Source organism: Ciconia boyciana, chromosome 8 (assembly GCF_034638445.1).
Source record: "Ciconia boyciana chromosome 8, ASM3463844v1, whole genome shotgun sequence".
Lineage (NCBI taxonomy): Eukaryota > Metazoa > Chordata > Aves > Ciconiiformes > Ciconiidae > Ciconia > Ciconia boyciana.
In genome coordinates this window covers 17,774,823-17,793,224 of record NC_132941.1, presented here as the reverse complement: position 1 = coordinate 17,793,224, position 18,402 = coordinate 17,774,823, and the positions used below count along the sequence as shown (strand labels likewise).

The window sequence follows — 18,402 nt, the reverse complement described above, 5'->3', positions numbered from 1 at the left end:
ATATAAATTCACTGGAAAAAAGATTAATAATAAGCAAGTAACAGGGTACAAACTGGAAACTGGCGAAAGGAGAGTCCTAAATAGGAATGCTTTCTCAAGACAGCAATTGTTTTGTGTTTCCATGCAAGGACATTCCAGTACACTTCTAGAGGCAGTACTGTCCAATTGAGTAGTGTTCTTGTTTATCTCTTTCCACTTACTTCCATTAATATTTTAGGCTTTGTCTATTTGCACTGACTACCCTGGGTAAATTTTCTTTTCCATGTCTGTCCCTTCCTGTTAAGGGTTACATTCTTTCATAAAGAAAAAAAACAACACATTTTTGTCCCCTGACATATGAAACTATCAGCCTTAAAAACAGTATTATCTTATTCCTCTGTGGCAGTAATGTGTCACCTTCCCATAAGTATAAGCCCTCAAGTTATACACTAACTCACAATGAAAACAAAACCAGAACTAAGCAGCCAAAAAGTGGAAGTGTCATGGCAGATGGAAGTGGTAGGTAGAAGTATGGAACAATCTCTCTCAACTATTAGCTGTTGTGCAGCAAAAATTTGATAGTTGTATTTCTCATTTTTCAGCGTGTGACAACACTGCAGAGGATAACAAATGTACAACGAAAGCTTACAACACTTTCCGTCTGAACAATTTTACAATCTTCACATTTACTTGATGAAAGCTTACAACATTTCTCCCAAAGCATTACTTGCATTTACAATGGCAACACAGTCCATGCCTACAGATCAAAATGGACAATCTACGGGTAACATTGTTTTTTGTATGTGGGAACATAATTCTGAAAGCTACTGCAATACATTATGAGGCCAGCCAAGACTTTTTTTTAGGTCTCTTCCTATGACGCCCAGAGAGCAGGACAGACATGCTCCCATCTTTCCATCAGAAGACACAGGGCAAGTGAAAAGGAAGGATAAATAATATCCTTGACTGAGAAACAGAACTGGTTACAGATTACTAAACACATTCCTTCCTTAGCATATAAAAAAGTAAAATAAGAAATAGCTACCATATGTAGACTTCTTGGTTAGGAAAAAAAAGCAAATCCTTTAAAACCTATCAAGCTTTTGGAAAGATTCCAATATTCTCAGTTCACAGAGGAAGACGCTGGAGATGATAGACAATATTATACAAATAAGAGGATTCCCGAGTCCTAGCTCAAATCCTCTAAGACAAGCACTGGAACAGTGTATCAAGTACATAAAAGACACCTTGCACATACAATTAACACTATAAAACTTCAGCAAGCTAGTTTATTATTTCACTCTAAAGATCTCATTTACATTAAGGTTGCCAGATTTTCAGCTTGACCTGAATAGTCCAGATTTCAAGCAGGAATGCAAAGTCTTCAAAAATGCTTGATTTTCAGCCTGCATGCAGCAAGCCAAGGTAGTTTTTCACAGTAACAGCTACAAACATATTGTTATGGTTTGAATCGAAAGAAATTTTGGAAATTTAGAGGGAGAGTATTCACAAAGTCTGCATAAGTATTCTCCAAGACAGCCAGTTCTTTATGTGAGCTAAATCTGTTACGAGCTTTCACACAATTTCTGTATCAAAATGTTCCAAATCAAGGAAGCAGAACAATACAGGAAACAGATGTTTCCATCAACAGATTAAATTCTGACCTCAGCAATATTCCCTAAAGGCTCAGTTTCCTAATGTCAAATACGGCTATCGTGTACAAGCCTGTCTGCAGAATAAATGCATGCAGAACTGGAATAAACCAAAACCTTTGCTTTGCAAGATGTTTAAGCACTCAGTATTAGACCAAGGAAATACTTTCTTATATTCTAAGTGGTAAACAAAAGTAGTAACATGTTGAAGGTCCTGAAATCTCCAAGAATTATTCATTTCATTTACCAAAATAAAAAGTTATGCAGTTATATGTTTTCAAACTAAAGCTACATCTAAACAGAGAAATTGATTTCATGAATACAAAAGAATTTCAATTAGACACATGAACCCCTGGAATTCCATTGACAGAGGCAGAATTTCTGTTTTAGTCCTGTATGCCTCCCTCCTTCAAATTAAAAAAAGAAATCCCCCAAACTTACTTAGAATAATTGGTGAAATTCAGCTGATTCTGTGAATGTATTGGTTTAGTGGGCTCAGAATGATGGCTGGCAGCAACCTGTGCAGATGGCTTATTTTCAAAACTCCTGCGATCAAAGTATGAGAGCTGCTTTCGATAATACTCTTCATCTTCTTCAGGATCATAATGATTTGAACGCACAATATCTTCAGGTGGCTTCACTTGAGGTCTCTGTGGTTCCGGGGCCCTAGCCAAAAATGATAATATATAGTTGCCATGCACAGTTGAACAAGCGTTAAGTACCTGAATTAAAATTCTACTTTATAACCTTGCTAGTAATAAAGCAACCAAAATGTAATTCTCATAATTGCACACCTTGCCTTTTTAACCTATATTGCATGGAAATTAGATAGCTACGACACAGCATAAAGGAAGAAAATCCTTATTTCCCTTTTACCCTACCTTTTTCCTTTTGTTTTACTTTCTAATTATCTTAAACATAGAAAAAAGATGGAGATATTAGATAAATTTTTTCTCAAAAAAGCTGAAAAAACATATTGTGTCCTTCCCCCACTTCCCAGAAATCATGTCCACCAGAACTGACTTTATGCCCTGCGCCTTACTATTGACACAGAAATCATATTGACACACTCCGACTCTCCACTCTGCTGTTTCCAATTTAAACAACTAAGACGTGTTTTCTGAATATTCTAATCCAATACTGAAAACTAAATTTAATTAATCAGTTGTGCATCTACCTGTAAGTTGTTTTGTCATGTTCATACTGGCTTTGAGAAGTTGGTTTTGGACCACTCACAGTTGTGAGTGTAGGCTTAGGTGCTAGTTCTGGAGGCTGTAAAGAAAAACGCAGCATATTCTCTTAGATTCTAACATTTAGAAAGATACAGCACTTTGAGTAAGAAAACAGACTGCCCCCCGCTGCTTCCCCCAAAAGGAAAAACAGAATGAAATACTAGTGAAAGATGAATTGGAGGAGTTTTCAGCATGGCAAGATCCCCTTCAGTGTTTTCACAAAAGTTTTCAGCTTCTGCTTTTAAAACATACTGCAGTTAGGTTGGCTAAGAGGCTATTCCACAAGCAGTAAAGCTTTCTTTCCAAGACAATATTTTACTTTGGGCAATGTAGTCTCATTAGCAAAAAGCAGGAATTAAAAAACTTAAATGACTTACCTTGATAGCTGATGTATCACTTGGGTCCTTCATTTTTTCCAAAGATGGTGATCTTCTTCTTTCAAATATCTTAACCCTACTTCGCACAGACTGTGGTTTCATAGCTGGATCTTCTTCTTCCTCTGCTAGAGATGGTGATGTAGGCAGTGGTTTACTGGTAGAAGGCAAAGCTTCTGGTTTGGTTTGTGATGAAGGGGGAGGAGGAAGAGAAACACCTGAAGTACTATGAGAAGGGTCATATTGTCCAGGTTTAGCATTGTAAGCTTGAGGAGGACCTTGTTCATAGCCCCTTACATGTGGATCAAAGTACTGCTTCGGTTCAGGAGATCGAGGTATGGCTGACTGGTATGGCTGAACTTCTTGTTTGTATCTACCATGTGTGTCATATCCAACAGTATGTTGATCTTCGTATCGCACTTGCGGTAAGCTGAAGTTTTTGGGTGCATGCTCATAGCGAGGTCTGCCATCGTAGCTCATTGGAGGGGGTTCCTCAAAACGAGGTTGTGCTGGATAATAGCTGCGTTCTGTGCTCTCTTCTATGCTTTGTCTGGAATCAAGATCCCTAGAAGACTGGTTTTCATAAGCTGTTCTTGTTTGGTTGTAGGGCTGTTTTTCATCATAATATGCCCAGTGCTCCTCATAGGGAGGCACACGGTCATCATAATGTAGGCGAGGGTCATAACCATGAGAAAATTGATCTACATAGTTTGTAGAATCATACCTATATGTTGACTGTTCATAGTCCCTACTTGGTTGTTTTTCTGCATACTGAGCCTGGGATTCATAGATTAGATTTGGGTCTCTTTCCTGTCTCTGTACTGGGTGATTAATTGCTGGCTGTTTTAAGACATAGCTTTGTCTGGATGCTTCTTCGTTAATATATGGATCCTTTCGGTATACCTGTTAAAGAGAGGCATACTTTTCAGTTAAAATGAAGAGTAACTGCAGCTGCATTTGACCTGTAATATTTTAAACAAACCTAAGTTTCAAATATTGAGTTTAATTTTGTTTAAAAGCAGAATAATTTGATGCAGTTGTTCGCAATCACAAGAAGCTGAACTTGGCAATTCAAAAGATGCCTTCCAGTCCTATGTTTAAGCAAAAACATGTAAGTAGATTAAAAGGGAAAGACAAAGGTAATAGTCTCTCATCTTTGGGGTTTGGGGGGGGGGGGGGCGCACGTGCACACGTGCATTTTTGCAGGGGGTGGAAAGGGTGGAAGTAAGTAGATTTACACATTTAAAGTTAGTTCTAGCGTTGCTGAGGAAGTATATAAAGTCGCCCAACAAACTGGATTCATCTTAATGATCAAGGATTTGGCATGATTTAAAGTATACAAAGATCTAGTGTCACTTTAGGAAAATAACAGATTTTTCTCAAGGCCTCATTAATAAAGAGCAGAACACTGACAAGCTAAGAAAAGTCACATGTAAAGTAAAATCAAAATACAGAATGAAGCCTTTTTTAAAAAATGTCATCTTTTTGAGCAGTGAAAAGTATATAGTTTGAAGCCATGCACACAAAACATTAGATGATGCTTAGCAATTCAGATGCACTGTTTTTTGTAACCTGCATGATCTCTTATAGGAAAAAAATTAGAAGGAATTCTCCAAATAAGGGCAAAACATAAAGATAATGTGCTAGCTTGATGTATAGCAGGAAATCAGCGCAACAAGGTGGCACAGGTACCTTTGCTGGATCTATATGCGGCGATAAGGATGATGGCTCTTGATCTCTTAGGACTATATGAGCTCCCTCAGTACTTGATGTTCTTAAGGGGCCCGCTTGTGGTTGGTAAGAGTTGTAAGGAGCAGCAGTAGGCTCCTCCAGTCTGATATTAGTTAGGTTTACATTAGCATTTACTGCAGAGGTTGATGAGGTTGCAGGGTTTGATTCAGGCGACGGGGAAAGGTAAGGGACTGCAGGTGAAGCTTCTGCTTTCTGTGAAGTGTTTAAAATATTTTAAATATACTGCTATTGAATCACTGTATGACTTTTTGATTTATATTAAAATAATTTAAATGATGCTTTGATCAATGCAGCTAGATGTAGAATGAAATGTACTGAAAGTATCATGCACTAGCACTTCCAGAAATTCATTATGTTGAAGATTAAAGCAGCAAAACATTTAATCAAAGTAGAATGGTACTTCAATACCCCTCCTGTCAGAATGAGTCACTAAAACAGGTAGGGCAAGCTGATTCTCCAATTCATTATAACATTATTGTTGCTGTTGACAGATTCGTGTATGCACTCACAATACTGTTAAGCAGAGTATGAACACAGATGTGTTGCTAAAGAGATCTTGCAACCTGAAGTAAATGTATAGTGGTCAGTGTATAAAATTACTTTCTTACCGGCTGAGAAGTAGTTGTTTTAAATCCTGAAGAATCTATTCTGAGATTTGGCTGTGGCTGAGCTTGGGATGCATAAGTAGGGTAAGTTTGAGTTTCATGATGCATTCCAGAAGAATCCTCTCTAACAGGTTCAGAAGAACGTGTAATAGCAGATTCAGGAGGAGTCCCAACCTCATCATTCAGAGTTTCATCCAGTTCTTGATCAGTATAAGCACCCCCTTCTGTATCTGTGTCTTCATAATCAGATGTATGTCTACTGTCTGTGCTGTACATGGAATATTCACTACCAGGAGCTGAGAGGTAAGAAAGGCGGTCATCGTGTAAATCAAGGTCATCACTTGTAGCACCATCTGCCTGTGTCAAACAAAATTAAAGTACATGTTTATTGAAATACCTTTTAAAGAATGTTTTTTCTTGCAATGTAAAGCTAGGAAATTTTTTTGTGAATAATGAAGAACTGAACAAATGGAATGCATCTATCCTGTTCTCAACCACAACAGAAAGTCTGGTAGTTTAAAGAGTTAGTTATATTCCAAATCCAGCAGCACAGCAACAGTATGAGAACTCAACAATTTCAACATCACAGGGGAGGAGATACCAGGTTTCAATCTTTGAAGATGTTAAGCTTACACCTAAAAGCCTTTTCTGCAGTCTAGCTCTTTGGATCGGTGTAAGGGAGGGGATAGTCCATAGCGTCCATGGAAATCTAAGTGTTTGGAAAGATACAAAGCTGCACTTCAAAGTGATATTACGATATTGGAATCATTAACTTGAAGGTAGATATAAGGAGGTGAAAGGAGCTCAATCTGAACAGAAAGAGACAATCCAAATGTTAAGAAACACGCAGCAATAGCTGATTCATCATTTGCTTACTTGTAGTTGGCACTTCGCTTGATATTAGTTCTTCAAGAGGATGGATCTAATGTGCATAGTGTAACACGCAGCTTGATAAGGCAAGTGGAGTTTTATTGGGGAACACAGAACACTAACTTGTGATTTTGTATCTGTGTTCCCACAACTGAGAGAACACAGTTCTCAAAGGTCAGAAAGAACATGAATATGACACTTTTATATCAATGAAAAAAATAATTCATCATCAGGCAATCCCAGTCCCTAGTACCAATGCAGCAGAACATGCAGAAGTTCTTTCACGACAAAGCATCCAATCTCCACAAAGTCTTCAAAACAATAATATATCCTCCAGTTAACAGTGGCAGTGGGTAAATGCTCTCGCTTACTACACTGCTACATGCACAAGGACAACTGTACAGTCCTCATTAACAGAATAACTGCACTAACATAGTGACAAATCGGTTTTGAGCAGTTCACACAGCCATGAGGCATTACTGCTTTAGATCTTCAAATGATGGTTAAAATGAGGAAAAAAGGAAAACAAACTTCATTTCACAAGCATTTGCCCATAATAATCTGCCCATTGTAATACCAGAATGAAAGAACAAAACACCTCTCAAATAGTTTTGTCCTTTCTCCCCAAACATATTATTTCTTACCTTTCCTTCTGAAACCCACACTAGTTGGTTCTGTTGTTGCTGAATTGCTTCCTTTAGAGCTCCATACCATCCTTCATTCATTGAATTCAAGTTAATGGTAGCTAGAAGTACAGTAGGTTAGTTTGACTTATGATTTCTGCAGAACTATGAGAAGGATCTGTACCACCAGTAATAAAAGCAATATAAACTGGTAGGTTAAAACTATGAGATTTAAATGGTAATGTAAATATTAGTATTCAAAGCAACCTTAAGGCCTGATGTGTTTTGGGACATTTTTATCCCATAGGAAGTACTGAGTTAACAGTACCTTAGAATAAAGTGAATCTTCAGCTTAGCCAGACTAAAAAAAAAAAACCAGAATTACATCACCTTCCTATTTATTCAAATGTTTTATTTTGGCTAATGATCCTGCAAAGCCACCAGATCTATTAGAAATGTAATTTTGATGTTTCCAATCACTTTACATTTGTGCAGTCATATGCAAACAATGCACGCATCAATGTGCGATCAGTTATCGAACAGGTGAGCCTGAACAAGTCAACAACTGCTTGACTTGGTCCATTTGCAGAAAAGTGTGGAAGAAGTTACTCTCATCTCACCTTCCCCTCCCTCTCAGAAATACTAATACAGTATATCTAATTACTTACTTGTAAAGAGATGGTGATTATTCTTGCGTAGCTTGTGAGCTCTTTCATACAACTTTCTGGCACTTTTTCGTGATTCTGGGCACAACCTCATTCTCATAGTCTTTACACCCTGCTTAGAATCAGGATTTAGGAACACTACAATAGGATACCACTGGGCATAATTCAGACGGTCCACTGCATTAGGAGTGACATCTAATAAAGCATGTTTGTCCTGTTGTGATAAAAAGGACAAAGGCAAGAAAGTGAATCACTTATATACTGATTTATTTTTTTTTAAAACATCCTCCACAAATTTATTTTGTACTACCTTTACAGAGTTCATTGTTTCAAAGTATTGATTTAAATTCTTTCCCTATTTGAATAATAGAGTAATAGAAACCAAACCAATTCCAATACCAGGCTACACAGGCATATACTTGAACTGTAAGACTGACTGCGTAACTATGAGCTTTTTAATATTTAACTCCCTATTTAAAAAAAAAAAATCCCCTCAAAGCAAGCAGGCACTAAACTAAAGTTTTCTATTAGCATTCTGCTAATAGGAAAAAAGGAAAGATCAAAACACAAGAACTTAGTCTTTGTGTTTCACACCTTTATCTTCCTTTCAAAAAAAAAAAAATCACAGAATTCAAGAACTTTACCTACTTTCATCTAGCACAAGATTTCTCAAGTGCACAGCATGCAGTATCCCCACCTTTGCTGCTAGAAGAGCCTTCCCCCCCCACTACTTGGGCATCTGAAAGGCTTGCAGTTTGTTTTTAAGTAAGGAAATAAAAAGGTAAGGAGTAGAGCCTCATATCATGAACTGATGTCAGGTGAGACTGAAGGACCCTTTCCCCTAGTCCTTGCACAAAACAACGATGTCAAGTTATTAATTTGTAAATTTGGGTGCGGGAAGACTAACGACTCCATAAATAAAGTAACATTTTCTAGCTGGAATGTCACAGCATGGCATTAAGTGAAAGAGGAAATAGCTTAAAACAGCCTTAATGGAGAGAGGACAACGTTCCCTGGAACAAAGCCTAGAATTACTTCTAGGCTGCAGTTATTAATATGGAGAAGGAAAGGGGTGGTGGTTGTTTTTTTTAATTAACCAATAAAAAGATGAGAAAGTTAGTTTTAAAACAAACACACTCATTCGTTTTTCTTCTACACTTAAAACATCCAACACTTTACTTGACGATACCAGTTTTACTCTTCTTGTGTTAAAAGTAGAGTGACAATAAAAGACTTACTCTATCAATTATCTGTTTTATAGTGTGAAGACGAATAATGCCAGAACTACGTTGGTCAGTACCAGCATCCCTTGGTTCACTTTCTGGTAAAGAGGACACAGCAAAAATCTGTTGTAAGTTTACAACATATTCAACATTCTCTCATTAAGATAAAACAAAGCATTTCATAGCTCAAATTGTCAATTCAGATTGAAGACACTCCTCCTGCTTCACAATAATACACAAAAATCTACCCACCAATTTGGCCGTAAAAATTACTACATCTTTACAAAAGCACTTAGAAATAGGATAATAAGGTACTGAATTAAAATGAATTTTGAGAAGGCTATAAACAGAACTAGTATTACTTTTACCTTCAGAGAATTATCGGCAACCAAACAGTGAAAGAGCTTACATTTAGTCTGTTCCTTGACATTGTCAACATCTTGTTAAACATGTAATAGCTAAAATAATAATGTAGAAACAAACAATCTAGCAAAAGAAAGTTGACTACTTCATAACAGCAGAAAAACCTGATCTCACACTTACTTGCAATTTGAAAGATATCCGGTTCTTCTCTAGCAAGTTTCTCCCGCGCAACATCAGCTATTGGACCAAAAATGGTTACAGGTCTGAGAAACCCAGCTAGAATTGAAGGGACAAAAAAAGACAAAATATATTGATTGCTTAAAACAAATGCAAGATAGTCTTAAATACATACAAAGCAAACTGCACCGACCTGTTAACATGCAACAGTAGGAATAAAGCCATACCTTCCCGAAGAACAACTCTTTCATAGGCAGGAAACTTTGTCTGAACAGGTTGGGCAGAGAGATCTTCTCTGCTTTTTCGGAGATTTCTTTTTGAGCTACGCAAACCTCGGAATCTCCAAAAATCTGCTCGATCTCCTCCTGCTGTCTTTGGAAGCGTGTACTGTACACTGGCTAGTTGCTCAGCTCTAAGATGACAACAAATTCCAACCAGTTATCAAGGAAGTCAGCTTCTGAAGTAACGTTTAACTAGCAAGCTTATACTTCTAAAAAACCACTACCACCTGCTGAATCAAGCTTTCGTTGTTGTTTCTGTATTAGAAGGTATAAGATTGAACTACTGAAGCTGATACCACATTTCTAAAGCTTTATATAGCCTTGTCTCTTGTATTGAAAAGAAAGTTTTTAGATTTTTTTTGTGGACTGTACAAGAGTCAAAAGCAAATCCATAAATCAGATATTTAACTTCAATTTGTTTCAACACTTCATCACTTTTTCTGACTGAACTAGTTCTATAAACTAGCATCCTGCAAACTCCTCCAATCATTCATTATACAGATGCAGAATTTAAAATTGTCATTTTAAAACAGCAATTTAAGTATTTTAAGATCGTACCTGTTTTTGTTAGGTATGATACCTCTTTCAACTTCCTTATGATTCTTGCCAATTCGTATTGCTAGCCATGAACCCAGTTTGCCATTGTACAGAGTGTCCACCACCCGGAACACTTCACCTTTGTTGAAACTTAGTCCATAAGGAGATTCCTTTTCATATTCAAAATGAGTTCTGATATAGAAAGAATCCCCTACATCAGACTCAACAATGCGACGATAAACTGAAAAAAAAAGAAAAAGAAAACACCAAAATATGAAGTGTTATGTAAGTTCAAGTGATGTCCTAATGCTCACAAGAATTACTCAAAGCAGTGCTTCACCTTAATTCTCATTTTAAATACACAATATTACTTCAAGAAGCCTTAATGTCTCAGAGCTTCTCTATTTTAGGCAGCATAACTATTAATAGCAGACTCTACCAACATAAATTCAACTTTCACAGTCAAAAATTTGGGGCTAGTGCAAGCTTAATTCAGTTTCCCTGGAAGGAATTAATCTTACTGGTAAAGAAGTTTGTGTGTGCACGCACATCAGTGTAATCACTCATTTTCAACAGCAAAACTACAACAGACTCTCCCGCTCTCCCTAAGGTTTAATGCCAATACTTTTGTCAGATGCTAGGGGTTATTTTTGCTGCATTTTTTGTTTGGGTTTTTTTTGGGTTATTTTGTTTTGCAGGTTTTGTTTGTTTGTTAGGGGGGTGTGTGTACTGTTACAATATCAACCTCTGGTCCATTTGTAGTAGTAACCTATCCCAAAGCCATTTGCCAATTTCCTGCAAGCCAGAAGTTAGTCATCACTCACTATGCTTCTTACATTGTTCCAAGCAGTCTACTACATTGCTCCTTATATACAAATATTTACCGTCTTTTTTCTTCTGTGCCAAAATAGTTACTTCTTCGCCTTTAGGAAGATCAAGCAGAAAAAGGACAGCTTCTTCTCTGATGATATTTGTGAAGTCTACGTTATTTACCTGGTATCAATGAAGTAATCAGTTTAATTTAGCATACGACATTATAACAGAGATTTAACTATACAATGGGAAACCTAAATCAACTTATTGCTGAGATTTTTTTTAAATTCAGTTTCATACATACACACCAAGTGCATGTATCCCAAGATGTCTCTTGTACCTCTAAATAGTCCCACTTTATTTCTCAATAAAAGCATAGCTTCCAGAATAATAGGTAGCTGTTCATTTTATATTCTTTAGATCCATATTATGGAGCATCTATGAACATCAGTAACATACAGAGCCCTCTGACAATTTAGTGACCCAACAGTTAAAAAAAAACAAAACAAACAACTTGATCAACTGGATTAGTCTAAGAAATTGGATGTAAAACTTACTAACCTTCCTAGCAACAGTACAGTAACAGGAGATTTTGCTGCTATTAAGTCATCTAATAAGTACATACAGGAAAAAACCTGTATGAACTACAAGGGCAATATATTCAATACTACAGAAAGAAAACCTACTTTGGTACAACAAAACATTTGTACTGTTATTGCTTTTGACATACCCTGAGAATCTGGTCCCCTTCCTCTAATCCTTCTTTCGCTGCAGGGCTGTCTTCCAGAACACCAGCTACAAATATGCCAACATCATTGCCACCTGCTAGTCGCAAGCCCACACTATCTCCTTTTCTGAATTTTACCAGTTTCATGCTTGGCCTAGAGATTTAGAAAATATTCCACTTAGAGGTGTAATAGTATAAAATATCCTGGGGAATTTGAAACTGAACACATGCAAAGAATTAATTTGCCTCTCATTTCAATTAGAGGATATTATGCTATGCATACCATTAACTGCTTATCGACTGCAGCATTACAACACACTCATTAGCAGCACTTCAAAAAACCCACCTGTATTTACTTGTTTAGTGGGGTTTGTTTGTCTTACACTTTGACACTCTCTTCCAAAAATGTTCCTCCTTTTAAAGAGCTGTGCTGGCATATAGATCTATTTTGGCTCTAAAGAGATTAAGATGAATTTGAGATGAAACCAAACTAGAATCTATTCTCATGTACACTAATGCCCATAAAGGAGATCCCAGCTGAAGTAGACTCATTTCCACATCATGACTTTGCACATTTCTGCAGTGACCTTTATTCATTGCTCTCCAATTACTATGAAAGGAAAAGAATATGCTACAGTACCTCTCCTCTCTCTGGAGATGGGGCAGGAGGGGTGGGGGTGCCCAGGGAGTGCCCGATAAACACCACAAATTCTTTTCACCAGTTGATCACTGTAACTGCTCATTCCATAAAAAATTAATAGACTTAAGAAAGGTGTATTACACAATTTAAGTGCCAACAAGGCTCAGCAATAAACCTAAACTCTTCATCCTAATATTTCTGAACAGAAGTGTCAGGACAGCATATTGGACTTTACATCAGACCATTTATACATGTTATTCATCACCTTGGGTAAAAGCTGGGTTTGCTCAAGGACCAGGCAGATTCAAATAGAGTTTAGTTACATTACCGAAGCATTCCATCTTCGTGGGTTGAATTGGGTAAAGGACCATCAGATGGACTGACTGGTAAATCCACATCTGGCTGACCTCCTTGTGCATACACTGGCTTTGGTTCTATTAAAATATCAAAAGATTTCAAGTGTTCATTTGGTCATTTGAAAATGAGAAAGTAAAGCTTAACTTAATTAAGAGCTTAATGACTCCTGCAGTAGCCTTGGTCTACTCCACTTAAACCCACTTAAAAGTGAAACATTAGAAACTTACAACACCAGAAGACACTCTTGCCATGCCATTCAAAGCAGTGTGATTACTGGCTGCCTTACTACTTCAATAAAAATCCCAAAGCTTCCTTTGTACTTCATTAAGTATTCCGAACACTGTAAAACTACAAGAACTAGAAGGCTTCATGCTCACAAGACCACTTTTAACCCTGCTGTTTCTCACCTTGATTTATCTGATGTAACTTGCTCATTTTCCATTAGCTCTCTTCCTTCAAGAATTCAATTTTTGAAACTAAAATACCACACACTCGACATACTGCTGCATGCCTTGAGGTCAGCAGATTTCAACATTCACTTTGGTCCATCTGGTGGTTCTTAAAGATAAGCACTTACTATGGCTCTGCTGCATAGATTCTCTGGAGTCATTGGGAGGAAACTGCCACTGCAGTCTTCCCTCAATAATGAATGCTAACAGAGGCTCTTCCCTGCTGCATGGTTGGTCATGTTAGAAGAATTTGTATTTAAGGCTTAGCTCTGCACACTTGAAAAAAGTTGATTTCAAACTAGGCTGGCTTTGAACTAGTCTAATATCCCTGACCTTCCCAACAACTGTGCTGTCTTCCTTTCAAAACACTAGTCCGTGTTTTCAAAACACTAGTCCGTAGACTAGTTTGAAATTGGGAATTTCAGACAACAATTTGGTAATAATGCCTCTTCTAATTTGACTTTTGTCCTTACCATATAGTAACACAGCATCTTCCTTTAGGTCTTTAATGACCCTTTCTTAGCCTAAGCCTGATGATCCCTCTGAACAAATGCTTGCCTTTCCACCCTCCTTTGACACAAACATAACAGTCATCTTGCCCTTAGTCTAAGCAGTACACCGTCACAGAATCCATCAATTACTTTTCTAACCACATTTTCACTACAGCCTTTGAAAGATTCTTATTTCCCTAGAGCTTTCTGTGAGGCTGTTAAAGGATTATGCCCTTTATTGCACCTTTTTACCTCAGACTATATGTTATGGCAAGTTAATTTTATCTGCAGACACCAATTTAAATATTATCTTTATGCACTGGCCTACATCTCCTCCCATCCAAACTAAGTATTTCCATGTGCTTCTTCCCATTCACCCAAGAATAGAACATTTCTTCTTCCCCACTAACCAAAATCCCCACAGTACTTATTACTTGCTTACCAGTCTCTCAAACTGATTATTAGTACATTACTTTGGATTAAGAACCATCTCAAGGGTCTCCTATCCTAGCTGGCTTTGTATTATGCCAATTATTAATCTTCAGTATCTTACAGAAATACAGAATTCACCTTTCTAATCTCACTACGACATCCTTTTTCTATCTTGGCAAATATAAACTTACTTCATTTGCATCTTTTCATAACACCACTGAAAAAGGTCACCTCCTATGACTATCTTTTTAGTAACGGCTGCTGCATCAGAAAACCTACTGTTCTCATTTTCAAGATCTTTCAGAGTCTATCAACATCACAACTCCTCCAATTCTTCACTAAGCTACTAAATACTACATGCAGAAGCGCCACTGCTCATCCCTTAAGTCTTAAAATACCTTCAGTCCTGAATGTGCTTTTTCTCATTCTACCCAGCCTTTCAAGAACAGCTCCCTCTAAACCATCTGCACAGCTCCTCTTTCTCCACTTACAATTTTGCTAAAGCGTCTCATTTGGTAAACAAGAATCTTGTAAGTCAGCCTGCCCAGAACAGTGTCCTGTCACCACATCATCTTACATTTTTTCTTTTTTACACCAACTGGCTTTTATCTGCTGCCATTTAGCTTATCCTTCCCTTTTGGAAAAAAAAAAAAATCACTGAGATTTGATTCTGGTTTTATTAGTTGTACTGCACTTGTTGTGCCTTCTTGGCCCGTGACTGCAGTTAGTAAGTGCTACAGTAACAAAGCATTTCAGAGTGTTTTGCGTTGTGTCTTGGGAACAGTACGTCTAAACAGGCCTAACTACATCCTTGTTTTTAGTCTGCTACAGTAACCTGTAAGAACCAGTCTACTGCTTGACTCTCAGAAAATAAATTACAGATTTTTAACCTTGCTTGAGAAATCAGGACAAAAATCTTTACGACCATCACTTATAAATACAGCTCTGAACACTGAAGTTTGACCCATATATAATGGGCAGACCCCACAGATTAGGTTTTCAGGACCGAAACTCTAAGATATAAATGGAGTTATGGTTACAAAGACTGTTCGTATTCAGAAATAAAAATAAATTAGGACTTGGTCTGTTTTAAGACTTTAGAAATAATTCCACAAATATGCAATGGCATAAAGTCTTTACTGGTCATCCATTCTCAACAACATTTATAATTAATATATTTTCATGTTTTTACCTGGGAGCGGTGGAGTTTGTTTTTCAGTTCTTTCGCCTGCCACCTCTTCAATAGTTTTAGAAATATCATCTGCATTCTTTACAGGTGTAGAGACAGCTCCTGGTTTAGTTATTCTCTCATCTTCTCTGCTTCGAAGACTATATTAGAAAAAAAGATTCCACTCTGCATACAGAATTGTTTCTATGACCTTCATCTACTAAGACTAAAGAATAAATCCTTTCATACACAAAGTTCAGGTTTGGTGGGTAAGGAATTACAAATTACTATTTAACAAGGTTTTGTTCTTAGACTATCACATTACTAATAAATTTTACCATTTCTAAATCCAAGCATTTTGTCCCTAACTTCATGTCAATAAAGGACTTCTCTAGATATGGCTATTTAGAAAGATAGACTGCTCTCTGCTTCAAGCACAGAAGTCATACACGTGCTGTATATTGAAAGCTGTATATAAGAAATTGCTGTATATATAGTGCTGTATATAAGAAATTGAGAAGCAAAGGGAAGAAGCAGAGAAGAGCAGTTACAACAATCTTTCTCTCACCCTTCCCTGTAGGAATCATAGATTCTTAGACTTAATTTTTTGTCTTTGCTGTGATCAAGCCAATTTATCTGCTCCTTTGTGCGGCAGCTGCCCTGGAACACAAGTGCTGCTGCTGTGGCTCTTGGTAGGGCTTTGCAGAGACAGAAGGTAGAACACAAACATGCCCCTGATTTCTCAGTCTTCAGAGAGGATGAGGCCTTCAATCCACAGCTATTACAAGACAGGAGTGCTTCTCATACACTCAGTCATCCATGCATTTTAGTAAAAAGACAACTCGCTGCTTCTTACGCATTTCCTATACATGCTTACAGTGTAAAACAAAGGCATATATAACAAGTTAAAAAAAGAAAAAACCTCTCTTGTTCTTTAAATGAGAGCAACTGAAGCTCAAAATAACAATTTCTGTTCCTTTAGCTCAAAAGATCAGCTATTTTTATATTGTTATAAAAATTATATGGTACAGCTACCAGCTGTACCATAGCAGAACTGAACAGAACGTAGGCTGTATGTTGAAATGTTAACTGTTACACTGCTATCTGTTGAATAGTAAATAATTTAATAGGGTTGGAGCAGATGAACATTAATAATCAGGTGGAAAAACAAAGTAGATCAATATACCAAAGAGACAGTCTTAATTCCAGAGCATGTACATTCTTAAAAAAAAAAAAAAACAAAAAACCAAAAAAACCCCAAACCAAACAAGAAGAAAAAAAAAGTCTTGAGATGCTCAAAATATCTATTCAATTCCTGAGAGCTGGCAAATAAGCAAGGATATAAAAAATATTTAAGAGAAGACAGACAAACAAATTGCAGCTTTTTCTATAATATCAGACTTAATTGCCAAGGAGGGGGAAAAAGGTACTTCCTCAAAGGTAACAATGGCTTGGTCAATAGGTGCAAGTCCATCTCCTCTCATAAAGGAGAGGTCTGTATTGAGGGGAAAAAAATAAACGTTTTTCACTACCAACAGCTAGATGGTGCTACTAAGCAACGAGTATCACTTTCCATAAAGTACAAATGTATCCAAAAAAGCCATTACACAGAGTAAAGGCTGTTTATTTTAATCAGAACTGATACTTCAAGAGTTGGAAGTACGACTTAGGAAAACAGATCCCAGCAAATCTACTCATCCTGAATAAGAAAGAATAAAAGAAATAGTAAACATCTAAATACAAGCAGAACATGCTTTCCTGAAGCAACGTGAAGTTTGAGACATCAGAAACAAAGCTTAGTTATTCAGCCAAGACATACTAAGACTTTTCAGTACTTTCTTCTGCCAGTTTTAAAACTGTGTGCCTGAAGGCACTAAAAAAAAAAACCACCACCACCCCCCCCCCCAGAATACACAAGAATACTGCAATCATCACAATCTGGGAAGACACAGGCACCCTTGCATTGTAAACAACCATTTTGTTATAAGTCATTGGTAAAAACAAGTGCAGCAGCCTAATTTTTTAAAATCCTTATTTGTGCCTTTTTTTATTCAGATAAACCCCTTTTTTTGGGGGCTTCCAGAGTCAATTAAAATGATCTAAAACCATTATGTCTAGCAAAATGAAAAGTAAGCATTTATCCTCTTACTTTGTTCCCAAACTTCACCGATAAAAATTTTCTTATTCCTCTTTCAGATCTCCAGCATATTTTAATTTGTACATAAAATTAAGTGCATAAGCTAAAAGCTTATGTATTTTACTTCCAGCACTAGACTAAAATATGACTGTCATTCCCTTGAAAATTGTTCCTGGCTTGTTAAAAACAGACACATACACTTAGCTGTTTAAATGCATACTAAGTGTCTTATAAACCAAAAAAGTCCTGAAGCAGTGTAAGCTGCAACTAAATTCTCTTCCTCATGCAAAGATTTTTGGGCAATGAGGACTAGTTAATGAGATATTACAGTAAATTTCCCCATGAGCCCTCTCTACCTGTTTCCAAGCATCCCCTAATGCTTAACAGAAGCATTATTGCAAAATAGTAGTATCTCTGTTTTGCTTTAAAAATAAGGCCAAAAATACTGCAGTTACTACACGAGGACAAAGTTCATTTTACATTTCTTCTCCACATAGTCCAAAACCACTGTAATTTTATGCGTCTTTTATACCTCAATATCGCAAAAGACCATAAATACAGAAGAAAACAGCTCTCAAGAACAGTAACTAAAATACAGACACTGACAATGTAGCACAAAATAGAGTCAGGAAAATATCTGAAGCAATATGCTTCTAGACTGGACTACTGCTATGCATGCAGGCAAATACACCCTGCCAACTAAAATGCCTGCAAAAGGTCAGTTCTATTCTACATAAGACAAAGTTTAAATGGGAAATAGCTGATAGAAACACAATTGTGACAGAACAAAAAGGAAAAAAAAAATCAGATTAACAGGAAAGTAGAATTTTTATTGATTTTGCTTAAATTGTCCAG

At 36.9% G+C, this 18,402-nt stretch overlaps 1 protein-coding gene across 5 annotated transcripts in view; it reads right to left on the bottom strand.

The window, feature by feature from the left end:
- Positions 1-18,402, bottom strand: part of TJP1 (tight junction protein 1) — a 76,279-nt gene that overhangs the window by 12,439 nt on the left and 45,438 nt on the right. For 3 of the 5 annotated variants that reach the window (XM_072869990.1, XM_072869991.1, XM_072869992.1), the window contains exons 9-23: positions 15,435-15,571; positions 12,842-12,947; positions 11,877-12,027; positions 11,218-11,326; positions 10,355-10,574; positions 9,743-9,927; positions 9,519-9,614; positions 8,991-9,073; positions 7,756-7,966; positions 7,109-7,209; positions 5,598-5,951; positions 4,930-5,181; positions 3,241-4,140; positions 2,809-2,903; positions 2,073-2,297 (exon numbers count right to left, since the gene is read on the bottom strand). In XM_072869990.1, coding sequence (XP_072726091.1) covers positions 2,073-2,297; positions 2,809-2,903; positions 3,241-4,140; positions 4,930-5,181; positions 5,598-5,951; positions 7,109-7,209; positions 7,756-7,966; positions 8,991-9,073; positions 9,519-9,614; positions 9,743-9,927; positions 10,355-10,574; positions 11,218-11,326; positions 11,877-12,027; positions 12,842-12,947; positions 15,435-15,571 — 3,225 coding nt within the window. The remainder of the gene's footprint in view (positions 1-2,072; positions 2,298-2,808; positions 2,904-3,240; positions 4,141-4,929; positions 5,182-5,597; positions 5,952-7,108; positions 7,210-7,755; positions 7,967-8,990; positions 9,074-9,518; positions 9,615-9,742; positions 9,928-10,354; positions 10,575-11,217; positions 11,327-11,876; positions 12,028-12,841; positions 12,948-15,434; positions 15,572-18,402) is intronic. The other 2 variants (XM_072869993.1, XM_072869994.1) reach the window with 1 other exon arrangement.